Source organism: Eleutherodactylus coqui, chromosome 1, assembly GCF_035609145.1.
Source record: "Eleutherodactylus coqui strain aEleCoq1 chromosome 1, aEleCoq1.hap1, whole genome shotgun sequence".
Lineage (NCBI taxonomy): Eukaryota > Metazoa > Chordata > Amphibia > Anura > Eleutherodactylidae > Eleutherodactylus > Eleutherodactylus coqui.
In genome coordinates, this window is record NC_089837.1 from 258,803,032 (window position 1) to 258,823,009 (window position 19,978).

Consider the following 19,978-nt stretch of genomic DNA (forward strand, 5'->3'; position numbering starts at 1 on the left):
GGGGTTTGTTGTAACATGAAAACCATGGGTGTTAGTAAACGCGAGAATACAAGTACTATGTGATGGTCCAAACAAGTATAATTCAACATTTGATGTGTTGAGCAAAAATTATTTTGTCAACCTGTGTAATCATAACTAAAAAAATAATTTAATCCCTACATTTCCTAGACGCTCTCAATTTAATTCATCTTCTGGTCTGTCCAGCAGATATGTAATGTGTGCTAATAACTAGCAACAAATCTATTTCCATCATGTATATCTACTTGCAGTTATATGCAGTACATGTGTGAGAGTAACTGAGTAAGTAAGCTACCTGATAGCCAGTACCGTTATTTAGCTTACTGTCTCCTAGTATACCGAAATCCTCTCTCATATCAGATTTCTCCACTTGTCTTCTTGTTAAAGTGTAACTGTTACCACTGGTACATAATCTTACATAACTTGACATGTGAATTAAAGGTCACTTTGATGTTCTTATCCACTTCTTGATTTATCTGCAGCAGGTTGCTATATTGCTCTTGTTTAGCACTTTATGCATGCAGTTTGCCTTCTTGAATATTGGAGCCGTTAATGTGTGAGAACTGAACACATGAATTTTTGCCAAACCAGTTATTTTTTGGGTTGCTTGACTTATTCAAATATTATCTTAACAGGCTTCCCATGTCTAAAAATACAGTAGCTCATACTCACCTCTCCCAGCTCCCTGCTGTGTCCAGGGCTGATACTCTGGGTTTCCCTTCTCATGTAATGTTTCCAGGCTGTAGCAGCTTGTATAAGGGACGTCACAGGCTGCTTCAGCCAATGACAGAGCTCAGCGACCGCAGGTGCCATGTACAAGACGTCCTCCTGCTAAGCCTGATGAAGGGTATTTTACCTGAAACATACATTTTTGAGTCAATTGGAATCTAATATAAATAAGATGACAGCCTTTTTCCTGCACCACTCTTTGATCCCTTTGCGAGACCTCTGGTGGATGATTTTGGTGTCAATGGATTTGTACCAGATACCTTCAGACTTCCAGCCGCATCCGGGGTACCAAGAAGGTGAGTTACTCACAGCTCCATAAAACGTGCTTCATCTTTATTAGTTGCACATAGGTTTAGACCAAGAAGGTGAGATACTCACAGCTCCATTAAAAGTGCTTCATCTTTATTAGTTGCACATAGGTTTAGACTAAACCTATGTGCAACTGACTATTTGGGATATGTTTTAGTGTTTTGTATTGTTACTTAAACGTCTTCGGACGAGGAAAATTCAATAAAAAATATTTGAATTTAAAAAAAACCTATGTGCAACTAATAAAGATGAAGCACTTTTAATGGAGCTGTGAGTATCTCACCTTCTTGGTACCCCGGATGCGGCTGAAATTCTGAAGGTATCTGTCTTGGACATATGGATCACCGATCTTGATCCATCATTAAAACCTGCATCAAACGTTGGAGCCTCCCCTCAAGTTTTGAGGTACATTTGGGTTCTGCTGTCAGCTATTTTTTTTTGTATCTATCCTAATGGATTTGTACCATTCTCACCACCACCTAAAATTAGACTTTGGTACAACGAATACCCTGTTAGAGTAGTTTAAACTTCCCAATGTCAAGTCTATGGGCACACAACTAACTGTAGCAGCGCACAGTTACGGAAACTGATGCGTTGCTAAGCAACATTAATATGAGGAGAACAGCCATTATCTCCGCTCGTGGCTGTTTTCCTCACCAACAAATCCACACAAATCCACTGATCACACAGTGCCCAGAGCACAGTTGATCCACCAGAGAGGTCGGCATCAGCAGAAGAAAGCCAGCGAAAGTGCTCCCCAAGCGCTTCACAGAGGACTTCCCTGCACGGGGTGCCAGTGCTCCTCCCCCCTCCTCTTTCGGAGGCTCTCTCAGCGCCGCTGCATTCCTCCTCCCCACCACTGGTGGCAGAGCCCTTCCCTGCACAGGGTGACAGCGCTCCTCCCTCCGCTGAATTCCTCCTTGGTGGCACACAGCACTGACAGCCCGGGAGACTCCTATCAGGTAAGCGCAGGAAATCTGTATGGGGAAAGCTGGCAGGGCCACAAACACACACATACATATATACATGCGTACATATTGTAAGCAAGCGGGGTTCACTTGCCTGCGCATTGCCCACCTTTCAGACTGGAATGGACACTGTCATATCTCACTACCTGACTATTCATTGACATGAATAAGCTGTACTGTATCTCCAAGTGTTTGCCTTCTTAGTTTGTCCCTTCGGGTTCTCTGTACCCCCTGTGTTGCATAACTCCACCTTTTCCTCCTGCTAGGGAGTTTCCTGTCTATAGCCACGTGTTAAAGGGGTTGTCTCGCGAAAGCAAGTGGGGTTATACACTTCTGTATGGCCATATTAATGCACTTTGTAATGTACATCGTGCATTAAATATGAGCCATACAAAAGTTATTCACTTACCTGCTCCGTTGCTAGCGTCCCCGTCTCCATGGCTCCGTCTTATTCTGATGTCTTCTGGCGTTTTTAGACGCGCTTGCGCTGTGCGGTCTTCTGCCTGGTGAATGGGGCCACTCGTGCCGGAGAGCTGGTCACCGCGTCATCGTAGCTCCGCCCCATTACGTGTGCCGATTCCAGCCAATCAGGAGGCTGGAATCGGCAATGGAACGCACAGAGCCCATGGTGCTCCATGGGAGAAGACCCGCGGTGCACCATGGGAGAAAACCGCAGTGCATCCCTGGGAAAGAACCGGCGACCATCTTAGGGAGAAGATTTATATAGCTCCATATTTCGTCGGATCGGTGAGTAGCAAGCGGTTTAAAAACCGCTTTAAATTGCTATTTTATGCCAGGGGGGTGACAGGGGGAATGGGGTAATGTAAAATTTTGATGTTTGCCGCGAGACAACCCCTTTAAGTCTCTACTCTATGCCTTGGCTCATCATCATTCTTTTTACCTACTGCTGAATGTGCATTCTTCAAGATTTCTACCTAAATAAACTCTAGAATCTTCTCACATGCCTCTGCAGTCGAGTTGGATGCTGTCTTACAACATATATCTGCTGTGAGTACTGGTACATAACTACAGGAACAGTTTCCTCAGCCTATACGCTTGCAGCCATGTTATTGAGTCAGAATAGTAAAAAGAATGTATAAATCCTGCCAGACACTGCTGTAAAGACTCTTCCAGCAGCTCCACATACAACCACAGCTGAGGCTCATAATCTGCCACCACGTTATAACTCTACTCAGTGTTACCTTCATCCTGTGTGCTGCATCATGGCTGAAGAACACTCTGAGGCACAAGCTAACATGGACCCTAGTCTGCAGTCCAGTGTAGAAAGATACGGCTTAGCATGTGACATTAAGTCTAAGACAGAAGCGAGAATTGCGCAACTTCAGGAAATGTCATCTCACATTTCCGACTACCAGGTGCTCCAAGCATACATCTAAGTCACGATCTTCAAAGCATTCCACCCTCAGCGAGCAGCTTTTAAAAGCACGCATAGAAGTGGAAGCCGCTAACGTACGGGTCGTCTTTGCGCAGAAAGCAGAGGCAGAAGTGGAGCACATAGAAAAGCGGAAATGGAGGCTCTGGAGAAAAAATGTAAACATGCTACAGCCCTAGCAAGATTAAGAGTTTTAGAACAAGCCACGAGTCAGAGTGAAAGAGACAGTGTTGACTTCAGCGAACTGGATGCAGAGGAACCTCTTGTGCGTACAAGAGACTATGTGCTAAGCCAATGCTTCGATTCCCCATCTGCCGCAAACATTCCTGACAAAACAGACGTCTCTCCAGAGCGGCAGGCCGCACATTCTTCTACAGCACCCAGCAAGGTCAGCACAGAACTCTGCTCGTTCCTCATACCGACCTCCCTTCCTATACGGAGCACCAAGGCTCTGCACCCCAGCAAGCTCAACATACAGGTATTCATGGACAATTCAAGATACCAGCGGTTCTCCAAGCCTCTAGCAATTACATGGTTCCATATCCACATGTCACCAAACCTATGGACTTCAAACCAGCTCCTAGGCTGAACACCCTGAAAGCCCCATATGTACCTACGTCTCTTACACAAAACACCACAAATGATGCAATCAGCATCACTCAGCCAATTTCACACCTGAAGTCAGAGAGAACCGACATGTCAGAATTTGTAAGGTATATGGTACGCCGTGAGCCCACTAAGACAGGACTGAAAAGGTTCGACGACCAGCCTGAGAATTACAGAGGCTGTAAATGTGCCTTCAGAACCACAACTCACGACCTCGGCATTATTGTTTCAGAAGAACTAGATCTACTGATCTGGTGGCTCGGCCCACAATCTACAGAACGAATAAAGAGACTCAGGTCTGTCCACATTGATAATCCAGCAGCGGGCCTTGCGGCTGCTTGGGGGGGACTGCAGAGAACCTATGGCAGTCCTGAAGCAATATAAAATGCTCTGTTCAAACGTCTGCAAGCCTTTCCAAGGATATCTGGTAAAGACAATCAGAAATTCCAAGAGCTCAGTGACTTACTGCTAGAGCTACAGCTGGCCAAGGCAGACACTCACCTACCTGGCCTCAGTTACCTGGATATTGCTCGTGGAGTAAACCCTATCGTGTTGAAGCTGCCATACAACCTTCAAGAAGTGGACTGCTTTGGGGTCAAGATATAAGAGAGAAAATCAAGTCTCTTTTCCTCCATTTTCCTACTTCTAAGAGTTCATCAAAAGCATTGCAGAATCCAAAAACGACCCAAGCTTTTCCTATGAGGAATCCAACCCCGGTCCACATCCATCTAAGTCTGACAACTCACGCGCCGACTATAAAGGCCACAGAGGTCCGGTGTCAGTAAAAAAGACTGATATTTTTCCCTCTACTTTGTCAGCTTCACAGGGAGCCAGCTACAAGAGCAATCAAGATGAAAAGGTTGAAAACCCTAAACGTCTGTGTCCCTTCCATAGGAAGCCTCATCCCCTCAAGAAGTGCATCCAGAAGAAACCACTCCAAGAACGCAAGGAGCTTCTAAAGAAGTTTGGGGTATGTTTCAGATGTTGCGCTTCTACTGAACACGTTGCTAAAGACTGTAAAAATGATATCAAATGCATTGAGTGTGGTTGTGAAGATCATGTACAAGCTCTTCACCCATCTCAACTTTGTACTGCACCAGCTACAAGTTTCCCTACCCCACCAACATATGGCGGGGAGAACACAGATCAAGCAGCAAGTCCTACCACTGTATCCTCTTCATGCACGGAAGTCTGTGGAGAAGGCAATTCGGATCAGTCCTGTGCGAGGATATGCCTAGTCAATGTGTACCCCAAGGGTCAACCAGAAAGGACTATGAAGGTGTACACTATCCTCGATGACTAGAGCAACCGATCACTTGCAAGGTCAGAACTCTTCAATCTATTTAACATAAAGGGAGATGTTTACCCATATACCTTGGGTACTTGTAGTGGAATGACAGAGGTCTCAGGGAGAAGAGCCAGTGGACTCGTAGTAGCCTCTCTTAAGGGCAATCTTGAGATACCCTTGCCTACACTTGTTGAATGTAATCATATACCATCCAATAGGGGAGAGATGCCTACACCAGAGGCTGCTTTCCATCATCTCCACCTAAGGGCTATAGCTAACGAAATACCAGCCCTTAACAAGACTGCAGAGATCCTACTTCTGCTGGGTAGAGACATTCTTAGGGTGCACAAAATATGCCAGCAAATTAATGGACCTCACGATGCACCATTTGCCCAGCGCCTTGACTTAGGATGGGTCATCATAGGCAATGTCTGTATAGACAAGATGAAAAAACCAACCAAGATTTCATCATTTAAGACACACATCTTGCCAAATGGTCGCAGTACTTATTTTCATCCATGCCCACACCATTATCGGGTGAAGGAGAAATTGACAAACAGTAAGCGGCATCATGACCAACAAGACAGTACAAACACTTTTCTCTGGGACGACAGTCTTGGATCAACAGTGTTCAATACAACAAGTGACGACAACAAGTTGGCACATGCTAGAGAAGACATTGAATTTCTCAAGGTCATGGAAAGGAAATTCACCCAAGATGATTCCAATAGCTGGGTAGCTCCCTTACCCTTCCGTTCTCCAAGAGTAAACCTACCTAACAATAGACAGCAAGCTACCACTAGATTCTCCTCTCTGAAACGCACTCTTGAGAGAAAACCAGTAATGGAAAAACATTTTGTAGACATTATGCAGAAGGTATTCGATAGAGACCATGCAGAATCTGCACCACCGGTAAGGGAAGAAGAATGCTGGTACCTTCCATCCTTTGGCGTGTATCACCCCCGCAAGCCTGAACAAATCAGAGTCATGTTCGATTCCAGCGCTCAGCATGAAGGTGTCTCTCTCCACAACCTGCTCCTCACAGGCCCTAAACTAAACAACAGCCTCATGGGCATTCTAATTCGCTTCAGACAAGAACCCGTTGCGGTTATGGCCGACATCCAGCAGATGTTCCATTGCTTCATCGTTAAGGAAGATGACAGAAACTATCTCAGGTTCCTATGGCACAAGAACAATGATGTCAACAAAGAGGTCATAGATTACCGGATGAAGGTGCATGTCTTCAGCAACAGTCCATCACCTGCTGTAGCAATCTATGGACTGAGAAGGACAGCCCAAGAAGGTGAGGAGTACGGATCTGATGCTCATCAATTTGTCGAGAAGAACTTCTATGCAGACGATGGACTTAAATCCTTACCCACAAGTGGAGAGGTGCTTGATCTCCGCACCAGAACCAAAGAAATGCTGTCTGTTGCGAACCTTAGACTTCACTAGATTACCTCCAACAACAAGGAAGTAATGAAGGCCTTTCCATCTGACAATCATGCAATCAACTTGGGGGACCTTGACCTCAGCTCTGAAGTTCTTCCTATACAAAACAGCCTAGGATTGCTGTGGAATATTAAAACAAGATACATTTATATTTCAAGTGTTAGCTTGCGACAAACCTTTCACCAAGAGTGGAGTTTTATCAGTCGTGAACAGTTTTTATGATCCTCACGGGTTTATAGCCCCCATCACTATTCAGGGCAAGATACTTCTGAGACAGCTTACTACTGAGAATATGGATTGGGACGCTCCTCTACCCGTCGAGAAACAACAAAGGTGGGAAAAATGGAAAAGGTCCTTGAAGGTATTAGAACAACTCCAAGTACCGCGCTGTTATGTTCCCAGTTCTCTTTCAGCTGCCGTCGAAAGGGAAATACACATCTTCTCTGACGCATCAACGGAAGCCATAGCCGAAGTGGCCTATCTGAAGATCTCAGGAACCAACAATGAGCTACACTGTGGATTTGTACTAGGTAAGGCCAAACTAACCCCAAAACCTGCACATTCCATACTAAGACTTGAACTCTGTGCAGCCATGCTAGCAGTAGAGATTGCCGAAGTTATAAGGGATGAAATGGGCGTCGCATTTGATTCATTCACCTTTTACACAGACAGTAAGGTTGTTATCGGTTATATACACAACCAAACAAAACAATTCTACGTGTATGTTGGCCACCGAGTAGAACGGATCAGAGGTTTCTCCACCCCTGACCAGTGGCATTACACCCCCACAGAACTTAACCGCACCAACTTCAAACCTGCTAGACCACATCTGGTCTGCACCTCCAAGATTTCCATACAAAGATCCTTGTTACCTACCAATGCCATCAATGATCTAGTGGACCCTGCGTCTGACAAGGAAATCGGAGCCCTAAGTTATAAACTTTACACTTCTGTAACTTCTAAGGTGAAGCTGAAGTCACATCGCTTCCAACGTTTCTCGACATGGAGGTCTCTTGTGCAAGCCATTAGCAGACTAATTCACATTGGCCAGTGTTTAGCAAAGAATGCATCATCGGAGTGTGGTGGTTGGCATATGTGTAAGGCACACCCTACATGTTGCAGAATTTGAACTAGTACTTCTTCTTCCAAGGAAGGAAGTCACCTAAGGAAGCTATGATTATCCTACACAGCTCATGGCGGGGAGCATATCACCGCGGACTGCAACAGAGAGAACCTGAAGACGTCCACCTGTTGATTACTTTCATCACAACAGTATTCAGTGAAATCTAAAGATTTCAGATGGGGAGTGTCATGTCTCAGTACCTGACACTATTCATTGACATGAATAGGCTATACTGTATCTCCAAGTGTTTGCCTTCTTAGTTTGTCCTTTCTGGTTCTCTGTACCCCGTGTTGCATAACTCCTCCTTTTCCTCCTGCTAGGGAGTTTCCTGTCTAAATAAACCCTGGAATCTTCTCACATGCCTCTGTAGTCGAGTTGGATGCTGTCTGACAACATGTATCAGCTGTGAGTACTGGTACATAACTACAAGAACAGTTTCCTTAGCCTCAGCTCCAAAGGCTGCTGGTACAGTTATGTTGCAAAGTCCATTGCATAAATATTGGGAGATGTTGGTAATAGGTTAATGTACATTCATGTCCACAGATGGTATTGACAACATCTTTGTCTTTGATATTCATGCATCTAAAACAGCTACACCTAATGTACTGTTCCGTTAAAGCTGAGCAGCGACACAGCTCACAGACTTCCCCTGCTCAGAGTTGCTTTTGTGCATCCTCCCGGTGTTGTTCTATTAGAATTTGGCAGAGCATTTATGAAATCCTTAGTCTGCTCAGATAGAGAACTGTGTAAATAGTAGTTACAGATGCACAGTCCTATCTTATCCTCTCCCTACGCTGATCTCTACGATCAGGGCTGAACACCTAGAGCATGCACACTGGGGCTTCCAGCAGCAAGAGGGAAGTGGGAGCCTCTACCAAAACCAGACCAGTGTTATCATCCTAGCCTCAGTGGGCTGATAGGTATGATAGTTGGCTACACTCTTCCCTGGCTGAAGACTGAGGCTAGAATGATTGAAAGAAATACTGAGACATGCTGGTCACATGACTGTGTACAGAGGTCCTGCACCAGTATTCTCATACGGATGAGGATGGAAACTGGAAAGGCATCACAGAACAGATAAGAAGCCTCTTTACTTGAAAGGAGAATTCCCCAGCTCTCCCCTACTTCCCCAATGGCAGCAGCATTTCTTCTTCCATACTAGCCAGCAATTCTCCTAACTCCTTTCCCACTAGTTGAAGCACTTTTCCCATTTTTGTCCAACCAGCAGCAGTGTCCCATTATCCCCCTTCCCAACCATTACTGACAGCAACATTCTTTACCTTGCTCACTGGCAGCAGCATCTACTCCTACCCTTCCCCACTGGCAGCAGCATAGTCCCAGTCTTTCCCACTAACAGCTTCAGGATTTTCACCCCAATAGCAGCAGCACCCCCTCCACTTCACCACTAACAGCAGCATTCCCTCATTTCTACTCTTCACCCACTAGCAGCAGCACTGACCCCTAATCAACCTATCTCCTTACAGCAGCACTCTCTACCTCTCCCTCCACTAGCAGCAGCAAACTTTGCATTCATCATCAGATTAGGCTTCAAGGCAGTCTGGACTGTATGGAAAAAAACTAAATGACCCCTACCAGAGAAGACATCAGCTGGGAAGCACAGGGTGTAATATTTTTGTATTCTATGACTGTCTGGACAATGTTGTATTCACTTGTGTAGAACTGGTATCTGACCACTATATGGTCATTGTTTTATGGTATTATTGGTCTCTGTGTAATGGTATGGTGTATGATACACAAGATTAGCAGTTGCCAGTTTCTATAGGAGCTACTATCTACACACAAAAGTTGTCTACCATTTTACATTATATACAGCTTAGCACATGAACTAATCTCTATAGGGTCTGCGCAGATTCATAATATTAGATATATAATATTACTATCCCCCGTAGAAACTGATATGTGTGCTGAGCGGTACGTATTGTAAAATGGTGGACAATATATGTATTTCTACATAGAGTAGCATCTGAAGCACAAAGGTACATCATGTATCGGTTTCTACAAAGACTGGTGTGTAGAAATGTATTATTTCCACTATTAGGGTATATGATCATCATCGAGTAGGCTTCATTGCTTGGGACCCCCATCTGTGTCCCAGAATGGAAAATGTGATTGTTCTCAGTAAGAGAAACCAAGCAATCTGGTAGATACGATACCAAATATGACACTCACTAAGGGCAGCTCCCATCCTGACAGACTTTCTGCTATCCTCTTGTTACAGGACCGTAATTCATGTGAATAGCCATATTATATTACAGCATCTCTCATGCAACAGTAGCATCTTTCCCAGGCAAAATTAGCTGTTTGCTGGGGGGTGCCGAGTGCAGGACTTAAGACAGCTGATACCCAACCCCGCATTCTTAAAGGGGTTTTGCATCTTGTAGACCATAAAATCATAATTGGTCTGCAGCTCTATCTACCTGTGTAAGCAGGCAGCAGTTCATCTTTGAATAACTGCCTGTGAACTGTGAATGGAGATGGAAGGGACAGAATGATCCCCAATGCTCTCCACCTCCATTCAGTGAATGATGATCACTCCTGTATGCAAGCACAGGAGCAATCACCCCTATGGCAGTTGTTGGGCACTTCAGCACTTGACAGTCATCTTGTGCAGAAGTGACTTAGCACCAAATATTTAACACTAATTAGGTATCAAGTAATATTACTTTGCTGCTTTAGCTTACCCACTTTAGAGGGAATTGTGTCCAGAACCGAAAGTTTCCCTGCTCACTAGCTACAAAGGCTCAAGAGGAAACATTGGCTGTAACTACCATTTCTACTTCTTGTATTACACACCAGCTTACAAGTTAATTTTTTTTTACAGCTAATGGATAACAAATGTTAAGTTTGTCGGTCTACAATTACTAAGTCAAATTCTAATGAATTGTTTCTTAATTGCAGATGTTAATATAAATGTTCTTTTGGGCAAACAATACATGGAAACTTTGTATAAACAAAGCGGCTATAAAAATGATATTTTCATTAATAAAATAGACTTCCTAAAATAGAGCCTATGTTGATTATTTTTCCCTATGACTTTTGTGACCTTCCACCCTTCCTTGGCCTTATAAATTCTCAAATGTTCATGAAATAATTGCATCTTCTTTACTTGATCTTTATTTATCTTGAAAGCATTCATGGGAAATGAAGAGGCTCATATGAATCCTTGAAGATGATATATTGTACAGTGTATATAAAAAGTCTGCACACCCCTCTTAAAATACTATGTTTTTGTCATGTTAAAAAAATAGAGTTTCAGATTCAGTTTCACCTTCAATGTGGCATTTACTGTACAATTACATTGAAAAACAAACAAATCGCTTAGGATAGAAAAATAAAATAATGTGGTTTTAAAGATATGCCCACCATAAAACTAATACTTTGTTGATGTACCTTTTAACTTTATGACAGCTTTCAGTCTTTTTGTATAGAGGTCTATCAGCAAGGCACATTTTGACTTTGTAGTCTTTGCCCACTCTTCTTCTAAATCTGTAAAATTGTAAAAAGAGCATGTCGTGTGTACTGTTCTCTTCAGGTTAAACCCACAGATTTTCAATGGGATTCAGGTTTTGTTGACTTGGAGGTGTGCTTTGGGTCATTGTGCCGAAAGTGAAATTCCTCTTCATCTTTTCAAACAAACAGAGGCCTGAAGGTTTTGTGTCAAAATGGACTGATATTTGGAACTGTTCATAATTTCCCCCACCTTGACTAAAGCCCCAGTTCCATCAACAGAAAAACAGCCAAAAAGCATAATTCTGCCTCCACCATGCTTCACTGTGGGTATGGTGTTCTTTTGGTTATGCAGTGTTGACTTTGCACATAACATACCTTTTAGAATTATGGTCAAAAAGTTTAACTTGGTCTCATCAGACCAGAACACATTCTCCATCATGCTTTTGGCAGACTTGATGTAGGTTTTTGCACTACATCACTCACAGAAAAAGAGGCCAGATATAAGATATGTACTACGGGAAATGTTCAATCGCCTTTTGACCTGATAGCATGCAGCAAAACCAGATTGCTGTATAGAGGAGCAAAATGTTCAGGTGCAGGTTGATTGAGCAGCCACTCACCTCAACCCAGGGTGGAGGAGGGGTGACTGTCCACACCATATGAACTGATACCAGGATGACCGCCATAGATATGTGCACAACACATACAGGGGTATAATTAAAAAAGTGTGCCACACAGGCAAGTCAGCCTGAGCTCCTCCAGCATCTATAGCAAACTGCATGCATACAAAAATACACACTGATAAATGCGGGTGTTAGTATTTTAGGTCCAAAACACGTAAGCTGGCGTGCCAATGGCAAGACCACCGCGCGAACACCAGAACCTACGGTATTTCATAATTAACTACTAGAGATGAGCGAGCGTACTCGGATAAGCACTACTCGCTCGAGTAATTGGCTTTATCCGAGTATAGCTGTGCTCGGGTCTAAAGATTCGGGTGCCGCTGCGGCTGACAGGTGAGTCGCAGCGGGGAGCAGGGGAGAGCGGGCGGGAGAGAAGGAGAGAAAGATCTTACCTCCGTTCCTCCCCGCTCTCCCCTGCAGCTCCCCGCTCCATGCCGGCACCCGAATCTTTAGACCCGAGCACAGCGATACTCGGATAAAGCCAATTACTCGAGCGAGTAGTGCTTATCCGAGTACGCTCGCTCATCTCTATTAACTACATAAAATCATAGAGGTGAGAAAAAATGCTCAAAGACATAACTCACAGAAAAATAGGCCAGATACAAGATATATACTCAGGAAATGCTCAATCGCCATTTGACCTGATAGCATGCAGCAATCCAGATTGCTAGAGGAGCAAAAATGTTCAGGTGCAGGTTGTTTGAGCAGCCACTCAACTCAACATGCACTACACAACCAGTACTTGCCAGATATTTTTGCAGTTCCCTTAATTCAGTGTAGGCCTCTTAGCAGCTCCTTGGACCAATTTTCTTCAGTTTTTTTCATCAATGTTTGAGGGACGTCCAGTTCTTGGTAACGTCACTGTTGTGCCAAATTTAATCCAGTTTTTGATGACAGTCTTCAATGTGTTCCATGGTTTATGTAAATTGCCTTGGGAATTTTGGGGAAAACTTCTGACTGATACCTTTCATTAATCAGATCCCTTTGATGTGTGGTAAGCTCTTTATGAACCAATGTCAGCAGAATCCTACTAGAAGAGCTGAAGTCCATATGGGGTAATTCAGAATCACTTTACATATTAGCAGCTGTTTACTGAATACAAATTTTTAAATCAAATAGTTTTTATAGAAAAATTTTAAATTTTTCCAAAACACAAATTCTCACCTTTCCCAAAAACCAAACAAAAACAACAGTTTAAATAATTCCCTCCCTCTCAAATTAACAGACCAAATTGTGGTGGAAGTCCATTACTGAAAATATTGTCCACAATATCTTACAATAGAACGGTATAATCCAAGGTTTCATGAGTTACGTTTAGGACATTCAATATGGTTATTAACAGTGTTCTCCATGAACATGTGACCTTGTTAAACTTAAGATTTAGACAAGAATAAAGAACACTTAGGCCGGCTTCACACGAGCGTGACGGGCTCCGCTGCGGAATATTCCGCAGTGAAGCCCGTCACGGCGCCCCCCAGAGACCCCATACTTACCAGCGGAAGATAGCGTGAAGACGCTTCCCCGCCCACCGCCGTCGCGTCATGTGACACGCCCACCGCGTCACATGACGCGGCCGGCCGCGTCATATGACGCGCGGCGGTAGGCGGGGAAGCGTTTTTTCACGCTATCTTCCGCTGTGTTACAGCGGGAGATAGCGTGAACGGACGGCTTCCATTGACTGCAATGGAAGCCGTCAGCGCGTACACCCGCGGCAAATAGAGCATGCCGCGGGTGAGGACGGGAGATTTCACGGTGCGAAATTCCGCGGTGGAATTACGCATCGTGAGCATTGTGCTATTAGGTTCAATAGAACCTAATAGCAGGGGGCAACGCAGCGGATTTTTGCGGCGAATTTACGCGGCGTAAATCCGTTCGTGGGAAGGAGGCCTTACCGTATATTAAAAAAATAAGTGATTACCAATATAGTCTTTGAATTCTTCTCTAAACTGAACTCGCAAGCACAAATTGAAAACCATCTTATGGGAAGACATTTTTTCGGACATATCCTGGCCCACTCTGACTGATGAACAACGTAAAATGTTAAATGCTCCAATATCCCTATTAGAAATCAAAGTAGGTATTAAGGGCTTGGGAAATAATAAAGCTCTGGGACCTGATGGGTATACGGGGAAATTTTTAAAAATATTAAAAGATCAGACCGCTCAATTACTTCAGACTTTATGCAATGAGTATATGCGGGACAGCCCCATTCCCTCTGATATGAATACAGCTTTTATCAAGCTACTACCCAAGCCATGAAAAGACCCAACAGACGCAAAATCTTTCCCAATTTCCCTAATTAATACCAATTTAAAACTGATGGCCAAAATTATGGCAGATCGCCTAGTTACTATTATGCCCCACATAATCTCCTCGATGCAATTAGGCTTTACGAAAGGACGCTTGGCCATCATAAATATACGAAAGATCTTGACAACCCTCGCCGATATTAAGTTGCACCCGACGTCTCATTTCCCCCCCAGCCCTTCTCTCAATTGATGTGGAGAAAGCCTTTGAGAATGTCTCGTGGTCATCTCTAAGGGAAGTAATGGACAGAATAGGCTTTACAGGGCCCTTTTGCTCTTATTTATGGAATCTTTATTCTTCCCTCAAGCGAAAGTTAACACACCAGGTTTTTTTTTTTATCTCTAAGCTTTCCTCTGCAGAAAGGTACCAGGATGTCCCCTATGACCATTAATATTCAACCTGACGATTCTACCATTAGCACGATTGCTGGAAAATAGCACAGAGATTGAAGGCATTAAGGTCCAGGGTAAAACAATGCTATTCGCTGACGATATTTTAGTAGCACTTGCCCAGCCAAAAGCCAATCTTCCGCAGGTTTTTGCTTTATTAGAAGCTTTCGGGGGAATATCAGGCTTTAAAGTAAATAACAATAAATGCGAACTGCTAGATATCTCACCCAGGGATAAAATCCCAGACACAGATCTGGAGAGGTGCCCTGTTACCATAGCCAAAAATTATATTAAGTATTTGGGTATTAATATAGGCAAAAGACTGGAATCTCTTTATGCACTGAACTATCCTCCAATAATACTTAAGTTAACAAAAGAGTTGGACAGACGGAGTAACCTTCCGCTCTTTTTTTTTTGGGCAGATGTCATCTAGTTAAAATAATCAGTTTTCCAAGGCTCCTTTATCCATCACCAACAATTCCACTTCTGATTCAAATGTGGGATCTGGGGGAGCTACATACAGCATTTTCGGCTTTTGTGTGGTCGCAAAAGCAACCACGCATGGATGTAAAAAAATGAATGCTCCCCAAGAGCAGAGGAGGACTCAATTTTCCTGACATCCGACTGTATAATGTGGCTAGTCTCCTAAGACGCTTCTTTGAACTGACTGCAAAGTCCGCTGTGAAATCTGCACCAAAAAGTCTGCAGAAATAGCAAACTCCACCAAATTCATGGGATGTGAGATGATAAACCTTGTACAACATGCTAGGCATGTCTAAGGGTATGCTTACAGGTTGCTCATTTGCTGCCAATTTATAGTAATTTCACAGTTTCAATTGAATTCAAACTGAAGCGGTGAAATCCGCTGCAGAGTTTTTTTCATGAATTTTGCCGCCAGTGATGTGTAAATATACCTTTGAGCTGTATTTACTTGGGCAATGTGAGTTGCGCCCAACATTCTCAGCCACAACGCGCATCACACAGCACATGCACACTCCGTGTGCTGTGCGATATATCACACATATGTCCCAATTTTGTGAGAGACCAGCACCAAAAGTCATTTTTCCAACTTGGACTGTGTCATTTTAGATATTGTATTTTAGATATGTTTCTCTTCATGCTGGTATTTTAGAAAGCTGGAAGGATATAACTTCTGGATTCTGGATAAATTTTAGATTCCCTACAATAGAATTCAGAAAAAAAAAAAGCAAACATATTTTTTCAACGAGACCCTGTATGTAACTATATAGCCACCGGCAGTGGCCTCCATTAAATGTACACCACTGGCAGATTTTAGCTGCCAGGAAACAGTGAAAAGAAAAAAAAAAACAAAAACATAGAATGGTATCATTTTTTGTTTAATAATGAGCCCTTGTGGGTGACAGGTGCCGAAGATTTTTCAAGGTACACATCAAAACAGGCCAATTATCATATGAACAAAGACTGTTATCCCATGTAAAAGGGACATTAGTTGTCTAAACCACTGCATGAGTCCCTGACATCACCACTGAGGTAGTTAGCGCTCATGCAGAGTGTTTAGACATCTCCGATGTGAAAGTGCAGGTACTCCAAGACTGATATCAGTTCCTTCTAAGCCCACCAGTGCTAGCATGCAGCTCTTTGCTACTAGATACTAAAGAGTGTTTAGGGGCAACTCCAGGGAAACTTTAACATCTTCCCTGTGTCCAGTTGTCAGAGCACATATTAGGGCAGGTGACATACTTACTGGTTATTACGTTGCTGAGATTGACCAGCTCCAGTGTCATCTCTGTCCCATGGGCAACTTTTCTCTATTTATTGCTATGAAAGTCCCATCAACACTCATAGGAATGAACAGAGAAAAGTCACTTCCGGGGGCACAGAATTTACAACTAGTAACAGTGGAAGTGTTAGTGCAATGAACAGGACTCCATGTTCTATCCTATGCGTAGCCATTTTGTACCAGGTAGCCATCTTGTATGCCTCGTTCATTTACATTTATTCTTCCTTTAAAATGAATATTTATAGATATTAAATAGTTGCTCAAAACGCCTTGAGTGAACAACCGAGGCCAGAGCTGCAGCTGATGGCTATGAAGCATCCAGACTGACTGGCATGTCATGATGACTTGTTCCTTGCTGTTCACGCATGTTCCTGAATATTTATACTAAACATGTTATTGTTATATATTCCTGTACCCGTGTTCTGAGAATCTAATCATATATGATCCCACTGCGCCTGTGAGAAGTCAGTTTGGCGATTTAGATGTTAAATTTATCATGCATATTCATATTTGTGTTTTAGTTTTATGAACCAATGGTTATAATACATTATAATTATTGTAATTGAGGCATGTGCCTCTATATAAACTGCTGATTCTTAAATTAAAGATAGATAACTTTTGATCACATCCTGTTGTGTTGTGGTACAAGTTATTCCAGGCCCGGCTATACAAACAACTAATTTGAAACTCAAAAGACATACTTTAGAAAGCAATCCTTCAGCTTTCACTAAACAGAAGTTATGTGGGACAGCGGGGGAGCAAAGCAGAGTGAAAACCTACAATTGGTAAGTATGTCATCTACAATAAGGGAACCCTGGGGGGGGGGGGGGGGGGCGGTGTTTTCCCAAAGTGGCCCCTTTAATTAATCTGTGGCTCTAGCTGTTGCAAAACTCCCAGCATGCTGGTGTTGTGGCTCCCAGTTTTTGTAAAAGATCCTGAAGCTTTGCAATAGTTGAAAGCCACAGGTTGGTGAACACTGCTATCGAGTATTTAGCCTGCAGTCTAATGATGATATGGCTTTCAGGTTTAACCCTTTGCAATACAATTTTGGATTTAGGGTTTCCTAGGGGGCTTTTTCTTTCTGCCATCTGCTGGCTAGAGCCAGTACTGCGGTATGTGACATGCTGGAGAGGCCCCCGACAACAGAGCGGCCAGTAATCTACAGTAAGAATAGCCTGCCGGACGTCTTCCAACATCAGAGCTGTACAGCTTTCAATCAGAATGTCTTTAGATGTCACAGTGGATTGGAAAGGGTTAATAGAGACAGGGTTGATTTCTAATAGAAGGCTCTGTGAACAAGGTACATAAGCCTTCATTTTAACTTATGTATATTTGGCAAAGCTCCTTGTGCGTATACATATACTCGAGAAATTGGTGTAAAGTTTTATTAATGTCCCCCATCATTTTTTAATCACATAAAGTTAAGATATCATGTGGAAGTAATAATTAGGTAAATAGAATCTAGCAGCTCCATTCCCTAGAATATCTAATGGTCAAGAAGACATCAATCAGGAGAGGGAGTAGCATAGTTATTATAGTAATTGCATTTTTTATTTCTATATATTTTCTGGAGTTTTTTTTTAGATATTTACTAAAAATGAAAATTCTGCTTTGAGAAGAGAATTTGTTAAAAAGGGAGCCTGTTATGACCATTGAGCCCAATATAGTATGTTATGGGGCGCAAAAGGTCAGGGAACATATTTCGTGAGAGTTGTTTATACTTATCGGGTGCTCCGTCCCTGCCCTGTGTCCCTCTGAAGTCTGCGCGCACCGTTCACGGAGACGAATGGAAGATGCACGAATGGAATCACGGCATGAGCGGATTTGGGAGGGACACATCACAGCAGGGGGAGTGCTGCGAGTATAAAGCAATGCTCCCCGGACACCCTGTTCCCTAGCTATAGAGCCCAATCATGTACTTTATGGGGCTCAGAGGTCATGAGAAGTTTCCTTTAAAGCAATTTTGTATTGTGTTTTGCACAGTTAATTACTAGCTTGAAGATAAAGAGATCAATCCAGACAGTCTATAAGAATTATACAAAAAACCTTAATACTCTTCTGCTCAATTACAGTTAGATTTTCCCTCTTTATAGCATTTATTTCTTTATATTCATTTGAAGTAATTAAAACAGTCTGTTAAGTGCTCATTGGAGCCTAGCAGAAATAAAGCTTTTGGATATAAAAATGAATCATGTCTGGTTACTCTTCAGATGCGGAGGTCTTTCTGGGTCGGAGAACAAGATCTTTGATTGCAGCAGACAGCTCTTGAAGTTCTTTTCTAACGCTATCTGAAGCTTTTCCAGATTCATCTGCTAGATCTCCAGTCGTGTCTACAACATCATCATCCTTCTGCTTTGTCTGACCTATTAACTGTTTTACCACAAGGCTTTGGTAGTTAACCAACAAGCTGTGCTGTTCCTAAGTAAAAGAAGAAAAACAACAAGCTGACATTAGTATCGAAAGGAGAAAAGTAAAAGCAATGAATGCTCTTAGCTAGGGATGTATATAATATATGTCTTATTAGTACTGTGCTATGGGTATATTGTGGTACTGTTATATTGTAGTACTGTCACAGTAATTTCTATACCACAAGGCCACGTCTCACATACACGGATAGTGAATCCACAATTATCCTGCATCTGAGATTTTATTATTGAATTTATAATATTCAACAGCAATTCACTAAAAGAAGGCTGACCTGATGTGAAACAAAGTGTTAGTGCATTTCTTTTTGCTAGGGCACCTTGTGTACAGCATATATGCCTTGTTCAAATGACTTAATGTGATACTGTGCAATGAAGGCATTGGATGACAATACCTCAGGGATCTTTGCGGTTAGGAATGAAATGATCTGGGGGACACATCTTCCTGGGGCATGCAGCATACAATGTGTAGTCAACTGAAACAACACGACTGATGTCAGATGCAGTACCAGAGCTGCATCTTCCGTAACTTTAAGCTGCTCTATAAGGGCTTGCCTGTGCTGGAACAAAACCTGCCTGAAAATGGAGAAAGATGACAGATGTTATTTAATACATAAGTGAATTATTAGAGTTTCAAGGCAAATTTAAACTTGTAACAAATAATGGTGTGCATTTAACGGAGTTTATATATTCAGAAACATGGGAGGAAACCACAATCTGGTGAAGAAGGTGTTAAAGTGAAAAGATTCCACAAATACTAAAGCTGTCTAGATACATATACAGGCCAACATATACCAACCCTACTGATTTTAGCAGGATCAACTATGTTCGAATGTGTATGGGGCAGCTTGACAGAAAAGTCAGGCATGATAGATTTCTACAAAATAGTTTCCTTAAAGAAAAAAAAAAAATGGAGCATGGGGGGTTGGGGGGCTCGGCCAATTCTCCCCAAGGTAGCAGACATGCATGCTGAGCTGATCTGTGCATGCATGTTTATGAAGGAGATAGGAGAAAGACCTGCAGGCTCAATAAAAATTCAGTCAACAGCTAATTTATG

General features: G+C 42.8%; 2 protein-coding genes across 2 annotated transcripts in view; both read right to left on the reverse strand.

The window, feature by feature from the left end:
* FHL5 (four and a half LIM domains 5) overlaps positions 1-724 on the reverse strand; it is a 134,437-nt gene extending 133,713 nt beyond the window's left edge. The window contains exon 1 of the mRNA XM_066608253.1: positions 691-724. The gene's annotated coding sequence lies outside the window, so the exon portion shown is untranslated. The remainder of the gene's footprint in view (positions 1-690) is intronic.
* A 15,354-nt stretch (positions 725-16,078) lies between these two features.
* The window catches only part of UFL1 (UFM1 specific ligase 1), a 54,681-nt gene continuing 50,781 nt past the window's right edge, over positions 16,079-19,978 (reverse strand). The window contains exons 18-19 of the mRNA XM_066608264.1: positions 19,317-19,497; positions 16,079-18,916 (exon numbers count right to left, since the gene is read on the reverse strand). Of these exons, the coding sequence (XP_066464361.1) occupies positions 18,698-18,916; positions 19,317-19,497 (400 nt within the window). The 3' untranslated portion in view covers positions 16,079-18,697. The remainder of the gene's footprint in view (positions 18,917-19,316; positions 19,498-19,978) is intronic.